The sequence below is a fragment of the Nanorana parkeri genome, unplaced genomic scaffold, assembly GCF_000935625.1.
Source record: "Nanorana parkeri isolate BGI_ZX_2015 unplaced genomic scaffold, ASM93562v1 scaffold2495, whole genome shotgun sequence".
NCBI classification, from domain to species: domain Eukaryota; kingdom Metazoa; phylum Chordata; class Amphibia; order Anura; family Dicroglossidae; genus Nanorana; species Nanorana parkeri.
Window position 1 is genome coordinate 69,646 of NW_017308763.1, and position 13,087 is coordinate 82,732.

Genomic DNA, 13,087 nt, shown 5'->3' on the forward strand with positions numbered 1-13,087 from the left:
CCAGTGGTGTCACTGGAATGTAAAAATACTCCAGCATCAGTAGTGTTACTGTAAGAAAAAAAAAATACCTCTGCACCAGTGGTGTCACTAGAAGGAAAAAATGTCCCTGCATAATGGTATCACTGGAAGGAGATAATTTCCCTGCATTAGTGGTGTGACTAGAAGGAAAAAATCTTCCTGCAATAATGGTGTCACTAGAAGGAAAACATGCCCCTGCATTAATAGTGTCACTAGAAGGAAAACATGCCCCTGCATTAGGGGTGTCACTAGAAATAAATGCCCCTGCATGAGTGGGGTCACTGGAAAGAAAAAAATGCCCCTGCATTAGTGATGTCACTGGAAGGAAAAAAAATCCCCTGCATTAGTGATGTCACTGGAAGGAAAAAAAATACCTTGCATTAATGGTGTCACAGGAAATAAAAAAATCCCTTGCATTAATGGTGTCACTGTAAGGAAAAAATGCTCCTGCATTAATGGTTTTACTAGATGGAAAGAATGCCACAGTGTGGGTGTTAGTGGGAGGACAAAATGCCCCTACATCAGTGGTGTCAGTCTGAAGAGGACTGCTATGGTATCTGTGTTGATGGGATGACATGGTAGGCCCCTGAAAGGCACATTTAACTAAGAAGCCCAGTGAGGCTCTACGGGCCCGTTCCCATGGCATTGTGTTCAACGCAAGCTATAATACAGCACATCTAACTTGAAGTATTGTGTGTTATGTGCATTGCGTTGCCATTCATTTGAATGGCAATGCAACTCACCTGGCTCACGGTACCACACACTGGGTGTGCTCTGTGAGAGCATGCATTTAACACCTGGATTTATACTGGTACCTGTGATCTGAGACCTTATCGCCTTTTCTGTGCATGGGCTTCCCTCCCCCATTAAGAAGGGAAAAAGCTCATTTGACCTAGCTCTGTGGGTCTACCTCCCCAGGTGAGCACTCACTTGATGTCATCACTCACTGTGTGGAGGTGAAGGTCTGCCTGCATTGTGTGATTATCCTTACTTGAGAGTTACATGCAGATTGGCTGCGAATCATCTGAGGAATTTTTTTGCACAATCACCATTGTTTGCTTTTGTTTTTTCCTTGGGACTTTTTTTTGTCTATATTGCTTTTTTGTCTTTGTGTAGATATTTTCTATGCCTAATTTGTTTGAAGGCTCATATATGTGACTCATTTATATATGTTTCAATTTATTAGATATGTATGATTATTAGCTCGGCACAATATTGTTTTTCACATTTTCCAGATATTTAGTTATATCCTTAGTGCTTGGTAGCTCTTATTTCCACATTTACACTTACTGGCGCTGATCACCTTTATTGTTTATTTTTATGCATTTAACATAATGCCATGGTGTGACCAGGCCCTAAAGGAGAGAGGGTAGCTGAGGGGCTTTAATGAAGGCATGAGGCTCTTTGGGGATTTGAGTGTCACCCCTGTCATTCAGGCAGCTGGAGAATGAAGTGCCGTTGTTCTATCGAAAGTTCCAACTTCTCGACCTCTCCAACTGGTGACGTCACATCCGGTGTCTGCCAGTAGGAGATCTACAGCAGATGGTGCTAGTGCGCATGCCCAGGAAATCCTTGTGGAACTGTCTAACTATTGCCACAGCGCCTGCGCGGCTATCCACTTCTATAACCAACTAGTTAGATTTGTCCTAGGTTATAGAAGCCGATTAGCTGATAGCCGCGCAGACGCAGTGGCTATTGCCTCATCGGATTCTATAACCTAGTCAAAGGTTATATTATGTTACAGCGTCTGCGCGGCCACGATTCTTTCTACAACCACAGTTGCCACTGCACCTGCGTGGCTATCGGCCTCTATAACCTAGGACAAATATAAGGCGCAGTGGCAATAGTCAGACAGTTCGACAAGGATTTTCTGCCCACGCGCACTAGCTCCATCTGCTGTACATCTCCTACTGGCAGTCACCGGATGTGACATGCCCAGTCAGAGAGCTCGACAAGTCGGAGCGTTCGATAGAACACCGGCAAACTACTAGTATCCCCCCCACCCATACAAAACAGATGAACATGGGGCCAGTGCCCTTCTCTTGTACCAGCCCTGATGGGCAACCATACAGCTCAACTGTCCCTTATTTGGAACCAAGCCCCTCAGTCCCTATTTTCTCCTCAGTTGTCCCTCATTGTGGTCTTATGTACAGATATCTATGAACATTTAACTACCAAAAGTGTTTTTAACATGCAAAAGAAAAAGATTGACAGCAAGAGGGTTAAACCGACATAAGTAACCCACATGTTTGTATTAATGATTCATTATTTGTAGTCCTCATGCACTAATGTGCTGAGTGTCATGTGACGGCCTGGCAGGAGCTCCCATTTAATTTATATCTTCAGCCGGCCCCGCCCCTCCCCTCCCCGTCCATACATGGTATTACCAGCTGTACCTGCAGAGGGCGCTCCTCACCAGACACTCTACTTCTCAGCACGGCTCACGGCCGCGCTTGCCTGGCCCAGTTCTCTCCCACAATCCCCCAGTGTTTCCGGGTCAGGTGTCGGGTGTAGCGGTTGCGTTTGTTTTGGGTGATGATCCCAGGGCATCTCGCTGCACAGTATGGCCAACCTGCCGCCCGGGGACCCCAAGCTGGTGTCGCTGATCGTCAATCACCTGAAGAGTCAGGGCCTGTTTGACCAGTTCCGCCGCGACTGTCTGGCTGATGTGGACACCAAGGTGAGGGCTGTGGGGAGACACACGGGAGCAGTGTGAGAGGGCACTGACTGCTTGTCTTTGTGGAGGCTGCAGTGAGGGGGCCGGCACTAGGAGAACCTGTCCCTGGACTAGCCTGTTACTATATGGGGGAGAGGATAACGCAGGACTCCATGTGTGTGTTTTGGCTTCTTGGTAAATTCTTCTGTTGAACTTCCCAGTAACCCCACATCTGAGTGTCAGCAGTATGCCAGTCATGGCTTCAGCCACAGGTCAGACCCTAATGCTTCTGGCAATGTGTGCTTTCCTCTGTATGGATGATGAAGAGTGGAGGTACAGGGATTGAAAGGTATGAAGGATGAGGAGCAAAACCCTGGGGGGGAATAAAGAGCAGATGTAATGCAAATGGAGGCTGAGGTGAGTAGGTATGAAGGATGAGGAGCAGAAGCACAGGGATGGGGGATAAAGAGCGGAGGTAGGGCACGGAGCAAGACTACAGGGGACGGAGGATGGGGAGCGGAGCAAGACTACGGAGGATGGGGAGCGGAGCGAGACGACGGAGGATGGGGAGCGGAGCGAGACGACGGAGGATGGGGAGCGGAGCGAGACGACGGAGGATGGGGAGCGGAGCGAGACGACGGAGGATGGGGAGCGGAGCGAGACGACGGAGGATGGGGAGCGGAGCGAGACGACGGAGGATGGGGAGCGGAGCGAGACGACGGAGGATGGGGAGCGGAGCGAGACGACGGAGGATGGGGAGCGGAGCGAGACGACGGAGGATGGGGAGCGGAGCGAGACGACGGAGGATGGGGAGCGGAGCGAGACGACGGAGGATGGGGAGCGGAGCGAGACGACGGAGGATGGGGAGCGGAGCGAGACGACGGAGGATGGGGAGCGGAGCGAGACGACGGAGGATGGGGAGCGGAGCGAGACGACGGAGGATGGGGAGCGGAGCGAGACGACGGAGGATGGGGAGCGGAGCGAGACGACGGAGGATGGGGAGCGGAGCGAGACGACGGAGGATGGGGAGCGGAGCGAGACGACGGAGGATGGGGAGCGGAGCGAGACGACGGAGGATGGGGAGCGGAGCGAGACGACGGAGGATGGGGAGCGGAGCGAGACGACGGAGGATGGGGAGCGGAGCGAGACGACGGAGGATGGGGAGCGGAGCGAGACGACGGAGGATGGGGAGCGGAGCGAGACGACGGAGGATGGGGAGCGGAGCGAGACGACGGAGGATGGGGAGCGGAGCGAGACGACGGAGGATGGGGAGCGGAGCGAGACGACGGAGGATGGGGAGCGGAGCGAGACGACGGAGGATGGGGAGCGGAGCGAGACGACGGAGGATGGGGAGCGGAGCGAGACGACGGAGGATGGGGAGCGGAGCGAGACGACGGAGGATGGGGAGCGGAGCGAGACGACGGAGGATGGGGAGCGGAGCGAGGCTACGGAGGATGGGGAGCGGAGCAAGGCTACGGAGGACGGTGAGCGGAGCAGGGCTACGGGGGGAGCGGAGCAATGCTACGGGGAGCGGAGCAAGGCTACGGGGGACGGTGAGCGGAGCAAGGCTACGGAGGATGGAAGATGAGGGGTGGGGCATTGAGGTACAGAGGGTGGAGGTATGTGATCACCAGATGGAGCGGAGGTACAGGGGATGGAGAATGAGGGGGCGGAGGTACGGGGATGGAGGGTTAGTAGCGGAGATGCATGTTTCGTATTACACCCTGAATATGGGTGTAACATGAAACATTGTTACAACAGATGTACTTAGTGTTTAACTGAAGCTAACCAGGGGACCTGCTGTTTCCACTAATAGGAAATACACAAACATTTTTAAAATGGTCCCATGCTTGTTTCCTGGTGTTCAGTAAGGAAGATTTGGTTGTGTGGCATTTGTGAGAGAGTAGATCGCTATGCTGTTGTGCATTAAAGGAGAACTGAGGTGAGTGAATTACACTCATCCCCATAGTTAGTCGACGTGTGACATTAAAACTGTCACAGGTCGGCTCAGTTAATCGGGAAGTGAGCGATCACCCTGACTCCCTGCTTCCCTCTCCAATCCTCCAGCGCTGACTGGAGGGATGGGGCGGACGTAGCTGGCTCTGCCTCTAAATATGTGGGGCCTGCTGTTAATCAGCCAGCGGGGTGGATCTCAACAGTATTGCCAGAATCCACCCAGGCTGTGTTGCTCTCAGCAAATAGTGGGCAGTAGCCTGCTATATGCTGAGCTTTGGGTCAGTGGCGGACGTTAGTACCCATGACCCTAAAGAGAAGTATAGGGGAAAAAAAGGTTTCCCCATAGTTCTCTTTTAGGTTGTTTTTAATTTTTGGCTGTTATTGGTTTGGATAGTAAAGTGTTTTTATGTGAGCACTGGTCTAGTCACATGTAGGTGATTTGTACAGTTAGGGTGGGATCTGTGGAAATAATGTTCTGCGGGGCATAGAGAAATATTGGTACAGTACAGGAAGCTAGAGCTGGACAAATCCCAGGAGCCAGGTCACCACTGCTTCCTAAAATGTCAGCTGGTGGCAACTGTTGAGGTTTTCTGTAGTTATCAGTGGAGCTGGCTCCTGGATTGGACAGACATTAATTTGTACACTCCTGCAGTAAGGTTCTATGTATGCGGCCTCCTGGATTCTGATTGTAGGGAGGACATTGGTTTGATCATTGGTGTGTAATGAAAGAAGACTGGGAGCTGGTTGTCCTGTTTGTGTGGAAGCATTGTTCTGTTTTCCATGGTCTGGTATTTGCAAAGCATGCTTTCAGGTGTGACCTTGCTGTCTGTCTGGATGTTGTGAACAATATTAATGTGTATTTGTAGTGGGTGACTAAATGTTTGTTTGGAGAGGTGCTAGCCTGCGGCAGCCAAACTCATGCAGTTTGTTAAACCATTAAAATAATGGTAATGAAGGATGAAGACCACATCCTGAAAACAAATACATGAGAAAACTTGTATCCATTCATATATACGGTACATATGTTTACGCAGAGCCATCTTGTAGTGTACACAGAGATTTGTTATCTCTAAACAGTGACACAACCTTTTCTTCCACGGCTACCATGCAGGAGACCAAAATGGTTTTCTGTAAACTCTGGTTGCCTTTCTGTTCCCTGTCTAATAAATAACAATGTTGTATACTCTGGTGAAATGTTAAATGCACATCCCTTTATATGCATAGCTTAAGACTGCTAAACCCACTATGTGTAGCTTTGTTGTGTCTTTACATTTTGTGGGATTATGTTGGCAAAAGTAAACCCTTTTTATATTCCGGGGAAGTGCAGTAGCATTTTGCTTTTAAAGGATAATTAAAGCCTCGTATCTTTTTGCATATAACTACTGCTAGCAAGCAGTTGATATATGTAAAAACATTTTTAAAGAAGGGTTAAAACTTACCTGTGTCTCCGCCACGCTCTCCCGTCTGAACATCAGAAGAGTCTCGGGCGACTGCAAAGAATCATGGGGTGGCCGCATGCGCAGCACAGATCTTTGGCTGAGAAGCGAGGAGAGATGCAAGGTAAGTCAATACAAGCAGTTCGCACCCGCACAGACTCCGTGGGACAGGAAGTGCCAGGAAGAGAGAGAGAAGTCTGCGTTGGATCGGAGACCGGCACCAGCGCTGGAGGGACTCCTGGAAAGATGATGATCGGATCAAGAGGCATCACTTAAGGTAAGTCCTTACACTAGCATGGGGGGATTTGCCTTTAATGTCACTTTAAGGGCTGATTCACACCAAATACATTGGCCGTCTCTTCCAGCGTAGCCCCAATACACAGACACATGCATGTCCGCTTACATCCGGCTCCCCATAAACCTCACAATGGTCCGGTTACTTCAGTTTTTTTCCTTCATTGCTAGACAGAAGAGAAAATTGAACAGACACCGATGTCACAAGTGACATACATTACATACTGCTCCCATCAGCTGGGGATTCATGCACAAATTCCCTGCTGATCGAAACAGACACTGCCCATGTGAAAGGGGTCTTGGAGGTTGGTCCCTTCAGTAAGGAGGTGCCTGCATCCCTGAAATTCCCGTTTTTAATTTTAACTTTTGTTTAATGTCGCAGAATTAGTTGGTGACTGCAGACCAGTATGCAAATACATTTGCTGCAGTAATTAAGCCAGTTGTTATGTCTGACAACTAAATCCACTAGATGTCATCGTGTTTTGTCACTTGCTATGATTAGTGCTTTATCCTCTTCTTGCTTTCTCTGTCTTGTAGCCTGCATACCAAAATTTGAGACAACGAGTTGACAACTTTGTATCCAGCCACTTGGCAAATCACACTTGGAGCCCTCATCTGAACAAGAATCAGCTAAGGAATAACATCAGGCAGCAGGTGCTCAAGTGAGTCACATCTTCTACAGAAAATTAGATATTCTGCCTCTTTCTTTCATCTTGTAGCTCATTTCCTTCCATTGTTCTGCATTTCAGTAAATTATGGGTGACCATTGATCATAGATAATAGCCTGACTGCTGAATGAATTCTTCTTCAGTTGAGATGCAGCATGCCTGCGTAGACACCCCTTTTCCCCATTAAAGTGACACTAAACTCAGGAGTTAAACCTTAAAAATGCATTCAAGTACCTTCACTATTAACAAAAATGTATCTTATTTGTGTATCACTCGGCTGTAGATCCTCAAATCATCTCTGAATTGGTGCTGACACTGTCCTTCCTTCTGGGGGGTGGCTCCTTTTGTTCCCCATGGTCCCTGTGTATGTTGTAAAGTAGTCACAGCTCAAAGCTTCTAAATCGCTGTAGGAAGTAAAACAAATACCTAGTTATAGTACTGCAAGACTTCACTTCTGGAATGTTTAAGTCACCAAACCTTCATATGCAATGCCTCTGCCCACTATGTGCATTTCCTCCAGGACTGATTGTCAGTATAATAGCTTAAAGTGATCCTGACCTGATGCTTTTGTTCTTTTTGCAAAATAATTATTAAAAAACACATTCCCGGAGTCCCTTTAGTTGTTCCTGCTTCTCCTTGCTGGTTACTGGGTGCTGCAGATTTTAGCTGTGCACTGAGCTTATTGGTTGCCTCTGACTGATGACACATCTACAGGAATGCTGGGAATGTATTCTTTCACATAAAGCTCAGGAACAAAATGATTGATTGCAGAGAAAGCTAATGGCTGTAAGAAGGGGGCCAGAGGACAGTATGTGATTTGGTGAATGATGGAGGTTGTTTAGACAGGTTATGTAAACTTTTGATCAGGGTCATTTGGGTAGTTTCTTTTGTCATTATGATTTGGAAAAGAGTAAACACAGTTGATTTGATAATAAATGGCTTCAGCCAAACACTACCCATGAGTGACAGGTTTTCGTGTTATCATTCATATTCTCTGAAAAATGGCCACCAAATCATAAATTCTGCCAGGGTATGTAAAATTATGAGCACAACTGTGTGTGTGTGTGTATGTGTGTGTGTGTGTGTATATATATATATATATATATACACAAAAACATAACATACACTGGCTTGAGGTGTGCTGGATAAAATAAGCGGTTGTATACTTTGGCCCGTGGACAAATAGGCATTGGACATCGACTCACCAAATAAGTGCTTTTCTCACACAGATGTGATGGGGCTCTAAATACTTACTGGAATGGCAAGTTCAGTGTAACTATGGGCAATTATTACAAAGTTTCATTGCTTCAGTCATTGTTAATTTTTTATTTTTCCTTCTTGATATGCATGTGAAGCTGTGGTCATCATGACTTACCCTGTTTTTACCATTTTGTTGTAAATTGTGCAGCAACCTGCCATCTTGTAACACCTATGTTAGAGTGAATGCACCGGCATTCATACTGCCAAATGGTTGAAGCCAGTTCAGATAATTGCCCAGTTACATTAGTCATTTGGAAACATTGTTCTGTTGCATTTTAACATACAAAACATGTGGTTGTTTTTTGTTTTTGTTTTTTCTTCAGGTCAGGAATGCTTGAAGCAGGGATTGACCGCATAATATCCCAAGTGGTGGATCCAAAGATAAACCACACATTTAGACCTCAAGTGGAAAAGGTTGTACAAGATTTTTTGGGTACACTACACAACAAGGAGGATGCCAATGCAAATCATGAGCAGATTGAGGAGAAGTTTGAATCTTCCATTTCTAACACTGGTACTTTTTATTTCTCATAAGCTTAAATCAGCCTTGGTTAGCTCATGAGCCTCCCTAGGAGAAGCACGGGGGCGGCCGGGGGGGCGTGTCTGGCAGGGGGGCGGGAGGGAGCTGCCTCTCCGCTCTGATGCCATCCAGAGAGCAACAGATAGGTTAGCGCGCGGGTAGGTGGGTGGGCGAGGGGGCGGGAGGGAGCTGCGGCCGTCTTCACATGTAAAAACTAGTTACATGTGCAGCTACCCCAAAGGTAAGACCTAGCGCTATCTTCAGGGATGTCTGTAATATAAGACCTACCCCGAACTAGGTCTTATTTTCGTGGTAGGTCTTATATTACAGAAATCCCCGAAGATAGCACTAGGTCTTATTTTCGGGGTAGGTCTTACTTTCGGGGAAACACGGTAGGTGCTGGGCTGACCCATCGCCTGCCACCCAATAAGTGTCCTGACACTTAGAAACTTCGCTACATAGCACTGAAGGTTGTATAGCACCATAACGCTTGACCTTTTTGTTCTGTGGGCATGTTGACATCTGTGTTACTCATCCCTCAGTTGTATTGGTTTTGGATTTGTGTGGTTAAGGCTTCCAGTCCTCTATTGTAAGAATTTTGACTTTCTTGTAAATTCATTATCCTGCAGTACAGTACAGTACAGGACACATGTCTGCCCTCTCTGTTTTTGATTATGCCTTATAGCTTGCTAAAAAAAACCGAGGCAGGCTGCTGTTGGGAGGCGTTATATGGGCTTTCCTAACAACAACTCTTTTGCCAATGTCTGATCACCTGAAGGTAGCTGCATACAACACATGGTCTGACTTTAAGTCCTGTACTGGACGGATAAGTAATTTACAGGTGAGTCAAAATTCCTGTATTGGAGTGCGGAGGGGAAGTTGTGAAATCTAAGAATAGTTTTCAATGCATATAGAGTTTTAAGTTTGAGAAGTGGTATCCATTGAAGTATTGTGACGGATGTTTCTTCTGTGCCATTTTTCCAAAAGGTTCCGTCTCTGCAGTTGGACCTAGCACGAGTGTAGCTAATGATGCCATGTCTATTTTGGAAACCATAAGTTCCTTAAATCAAGAAGCTACAGCTGCCCGTGCCTTAACAGAAAACTCAAACCATAAAAACTTTGAAAAGGTGTCCAGAAGACTGACACAGCAGAGTATAGATGCCTCATTAGAAAAAGACCGCCCATCAGAAGATATACAGGATAATGAAAAACCTGTCCCTGAAATTCCCAGTGAAAGTGTTGAACAGGCTGTGAAGCAGGAAGATACAAATGACATTTTACCTCCTGTGGAAGACATAAAAAACTACGTCAGTGAAATGGTTGCCTGCACTCAAAGCAAAGACAGTGTGAATGACTTTGACGAGCAATGGCCTAAAGCAGCTGAGAAAGCAGAGAGAAAAAATGAGACCCTTGAAAAAGTAGAAAAGAAAGATGAAAAGAAAGAAATAAAGACTGAGAAGAAGAATGAACATGTAAGAAAGACTGATGAGGCCACAAGGCAGAAGGAGGAAAAATCCGTGAAGGAAAAAGACAGTGACGCAGAATCTGTAAAACACAACGCTGAAAAGAGCAGCAGTAAGCAGAAGCCTGTTGAACCTGTAAAAGAAGGTATGTGACTAAAGTTCCACACTTTATTATTCGGTAATTTATTAGCACGAAAGCTCAGCTAAGACAAACATATGTAAAGGTTTAATAACTGTTCAGTAATTAACTTGGAGACCTAAATGTTCTACAGTTTTCTAAAATGCTTTAAACCTCCGGGCGAAAAAAAACAAAACAGAAACTGCCCCAGCTTTACTGTAGGGCAACTTCTTCAAAGCAGAACTACACCCTCCTATTCCTTACAGACAAGGAAGGTGAAATCTTACCATCTATTTGGGTTGCAGTTGCCATGGTGCTGCACATGTCATCGGCTATAACACCAGCCATTTGAGAGCTTGGAAGTTCGGTTGAGAGCTGAGATAAGCACACTGACAACCTTGATAGTTGCCATGCCTTAAAATTAACTGTTTTGGGAGACCTTAAATTGGTGGAAAAAGTTCCTCTTTAAGATGCCTTTGGCTTTTTTTTTTTACTCCCTATCACTTTAGGAAATGGTCTTAACTGTGCTTGTGGCAGCATTTCCTGTTTTAGGAGACTGGTCACCCTATCTGGCTATATGTGTGCTGGATGACTGGTCTTTTTGGCAGTCTTCTCTAATCTTGCATGACATGGAGCGTCCCCCAGTCTCTCCTGCCTCCAACCTTGAAATAAGTGGATCTTGATCTTGAAGCCAGTATTTGTTAAAGAAGATTCTCTCCTGGCAGAAAAGAGCAAAGTAAAAGGTGAACGGGCGACCTACAGATGAGTAAATGGGGGCTTAGAGTAGAAAATAGGACTTGCTTCAGAGATGAGCTTATTGGTGAGACGCATTGAAACTGGTCTGGTGCAGTTAGGTTTTGAATAATTGTATATCCACACAGAGTAAATGGAGACTTCATACTCCTATGATTAGGTTAGGGCAGGGCTCTATTGTTCTGGAATCAGAATTGGGAAGACACAGAATAGGACAAGGGACAGACAATTGGGCTGCAGAAATGCTAAATAATGCAGTTATCAATCTAGCAAATTCTAAACAAACCTCCATGTTGATATAGAAGTGCATAATATCTTTGCACTGATTGTGTGTAGGTTTGTTGAATTGCAGGTACTTGATTGGCTGTGGGGGGGTACTTCTGCTTTTTGAAGTTTCACAAACCAGCCCCATGTCTATTCAGAACTCCTAATTTTATGTCAGAATCTTGACAAAAAGGCTGGACTCATTGCAAGAGCCAGGGTGTCTTTAAAAAAAGTCAAGTCCTGTATAGATTGATCCACCCCTGCTTACCGTCAAATACCTCCAAAGAAAAAGTCTATTTTGTATGTTAAGGAATGATGTCCTTCAGGACCAATTAGTGTTTTTCTTTTCTTGCTGTAGAATGCCCGTCTATTGATTCAGACCTGGATGCTATGTCAGATGTGACCGTTAGTTCAGTCCACACCAGTGATTTGTCCTCGTTCGAAGAAGATAGTGAAGAGGAAGAGGAGCCTGTGTCTGATAGTACAGAAGAGGGTGAAATTACATCTGATGGTAGGTTCAAAGCTGATTCTCTATTCTGGTAAGAATATCAGCCTAATTCTGTTTTTCCATTTTAAGCGTAAGGTATAGATTCTACTTTGAAATGCTTCCTGTTCATTGGTAACTTGTAATTATGTCTAATGGAGTATGAATATAGCAGAGAATAGTGTTAGGGCTTGTTCACGCAATGATATTGAGCTGCATTTTTCTGCACACCATGGCACATCTGGTGTGAACAAGCACTAACTCTGCATCTTTGATGCAAAAAAATGTGCTTTCTTTGTCAGCTCTTTTACTCTTTTTGGATTATAAAAAATGGTTTATTGATATTACAAGGGAAAAAATACTTTCCTCATTTTTGTGATTTCCTATGGTTGGTGTTTCCCATTCTAATCCCCTTCTTTTACTTCAGATGAAGACAAAGTCAGCACAGAAACCAAAGCTAAATCAGCTGGTGAACCGAGTGAAACAAAAGCAAAGGGCACTCGGCAAGCCTATGTGCACAAACCGTACCTGTATTCAAAGTATTACAGTGACTCTGATGATGAGCTGACCGTGGAGCAGCGCAGACAGTCTGTGGTAAGCTTGTGCTTCTTCTAACATGCACATTTATTTTCTAATGCCAGTAAGGGAGGTCAGTTATGGTAATTGGTAACACCTTAAGTGTGATTGAACTACACAAAGTTGCCAGCAATGGAGTAAAGGAAACCTTTCCTGAGAGAAACTTGGGGCTGCCATCGCTTCTCTTCTGCAATGCAAGTTTCTTGACTGTCATATTTACTTTTTTTACCTGGATTTACTCTGACTTTACCGATTTCCATATTTGTTCCTGGTCAGTGGTTCTAACATTAGTTAATCCAATGGGCCAGTGTTGTAGCCAGACAATTGGCAACTTCAGAAGGTGGTTAGTAATTGGAGCCCACATGCATCTTTTAGAAAAGTTAGGGGTTTTTTTTTGTAATGATAAGGAGACCCACATGATTTTGGTCTTCTTTAAAGTTAATTTCCTCCTTACCCTCAGCTGGTCCCCCTAAGCGATCTCCCCCCTTGTCCGTTTGCGTGCATCTCCTTAGCTGGAGGTCAGCAGAGATGACACCCATGTGCATGTTCCCAGCATGCTGCAAGCCAAGCTCCGCCTCCCTCCACCGCTTTCCTTCTATAAACTAGACTGATGGCAGAAGG

At 45.8% G+C, this 13,087-nt stretch overlaps 1 protein-coding gene across 1 annotated transcript in view; it reads left to right on the forward strand.

Moving 5' to 3' along the window:
* Positions 1-2,517: 2,517 nt before the first annotated feature.
* Positions 2,518-13,087, forward strand: part of BOD1L1 (biorientation of chromosomes in cell division 1 like 1) — a 45,897-nt gene continuing 35,327 nt past the window's right edge. The window contains exons 1-6 of the mRNA XM_018573701.1: positions 2,518-2,698; positions 6,898-7,022; positions 8,612-8,802; positions 9,796-10,416; positions 11,765-11,917; positions 12,318-12,484. Coding sequence (XP_018429203.1) covers positions 2,582-2,698; positions 6,898-7,022; positions 8,612-8,802; positions 9,796-10,416; positions 11,765-11,917; positions 12,318-12,484 — 1,374 coding nt within the window. The 5' untranslated portion in view covers positions 2,518-2,581. The remainder of the gene's footprint in view (positions 2,699-6,897; positions 7,023-8,611; positions 8,803-9,795; positions 10,417-11,764; positions 11,918-12,317; positions 12,485-13,087) is intronic.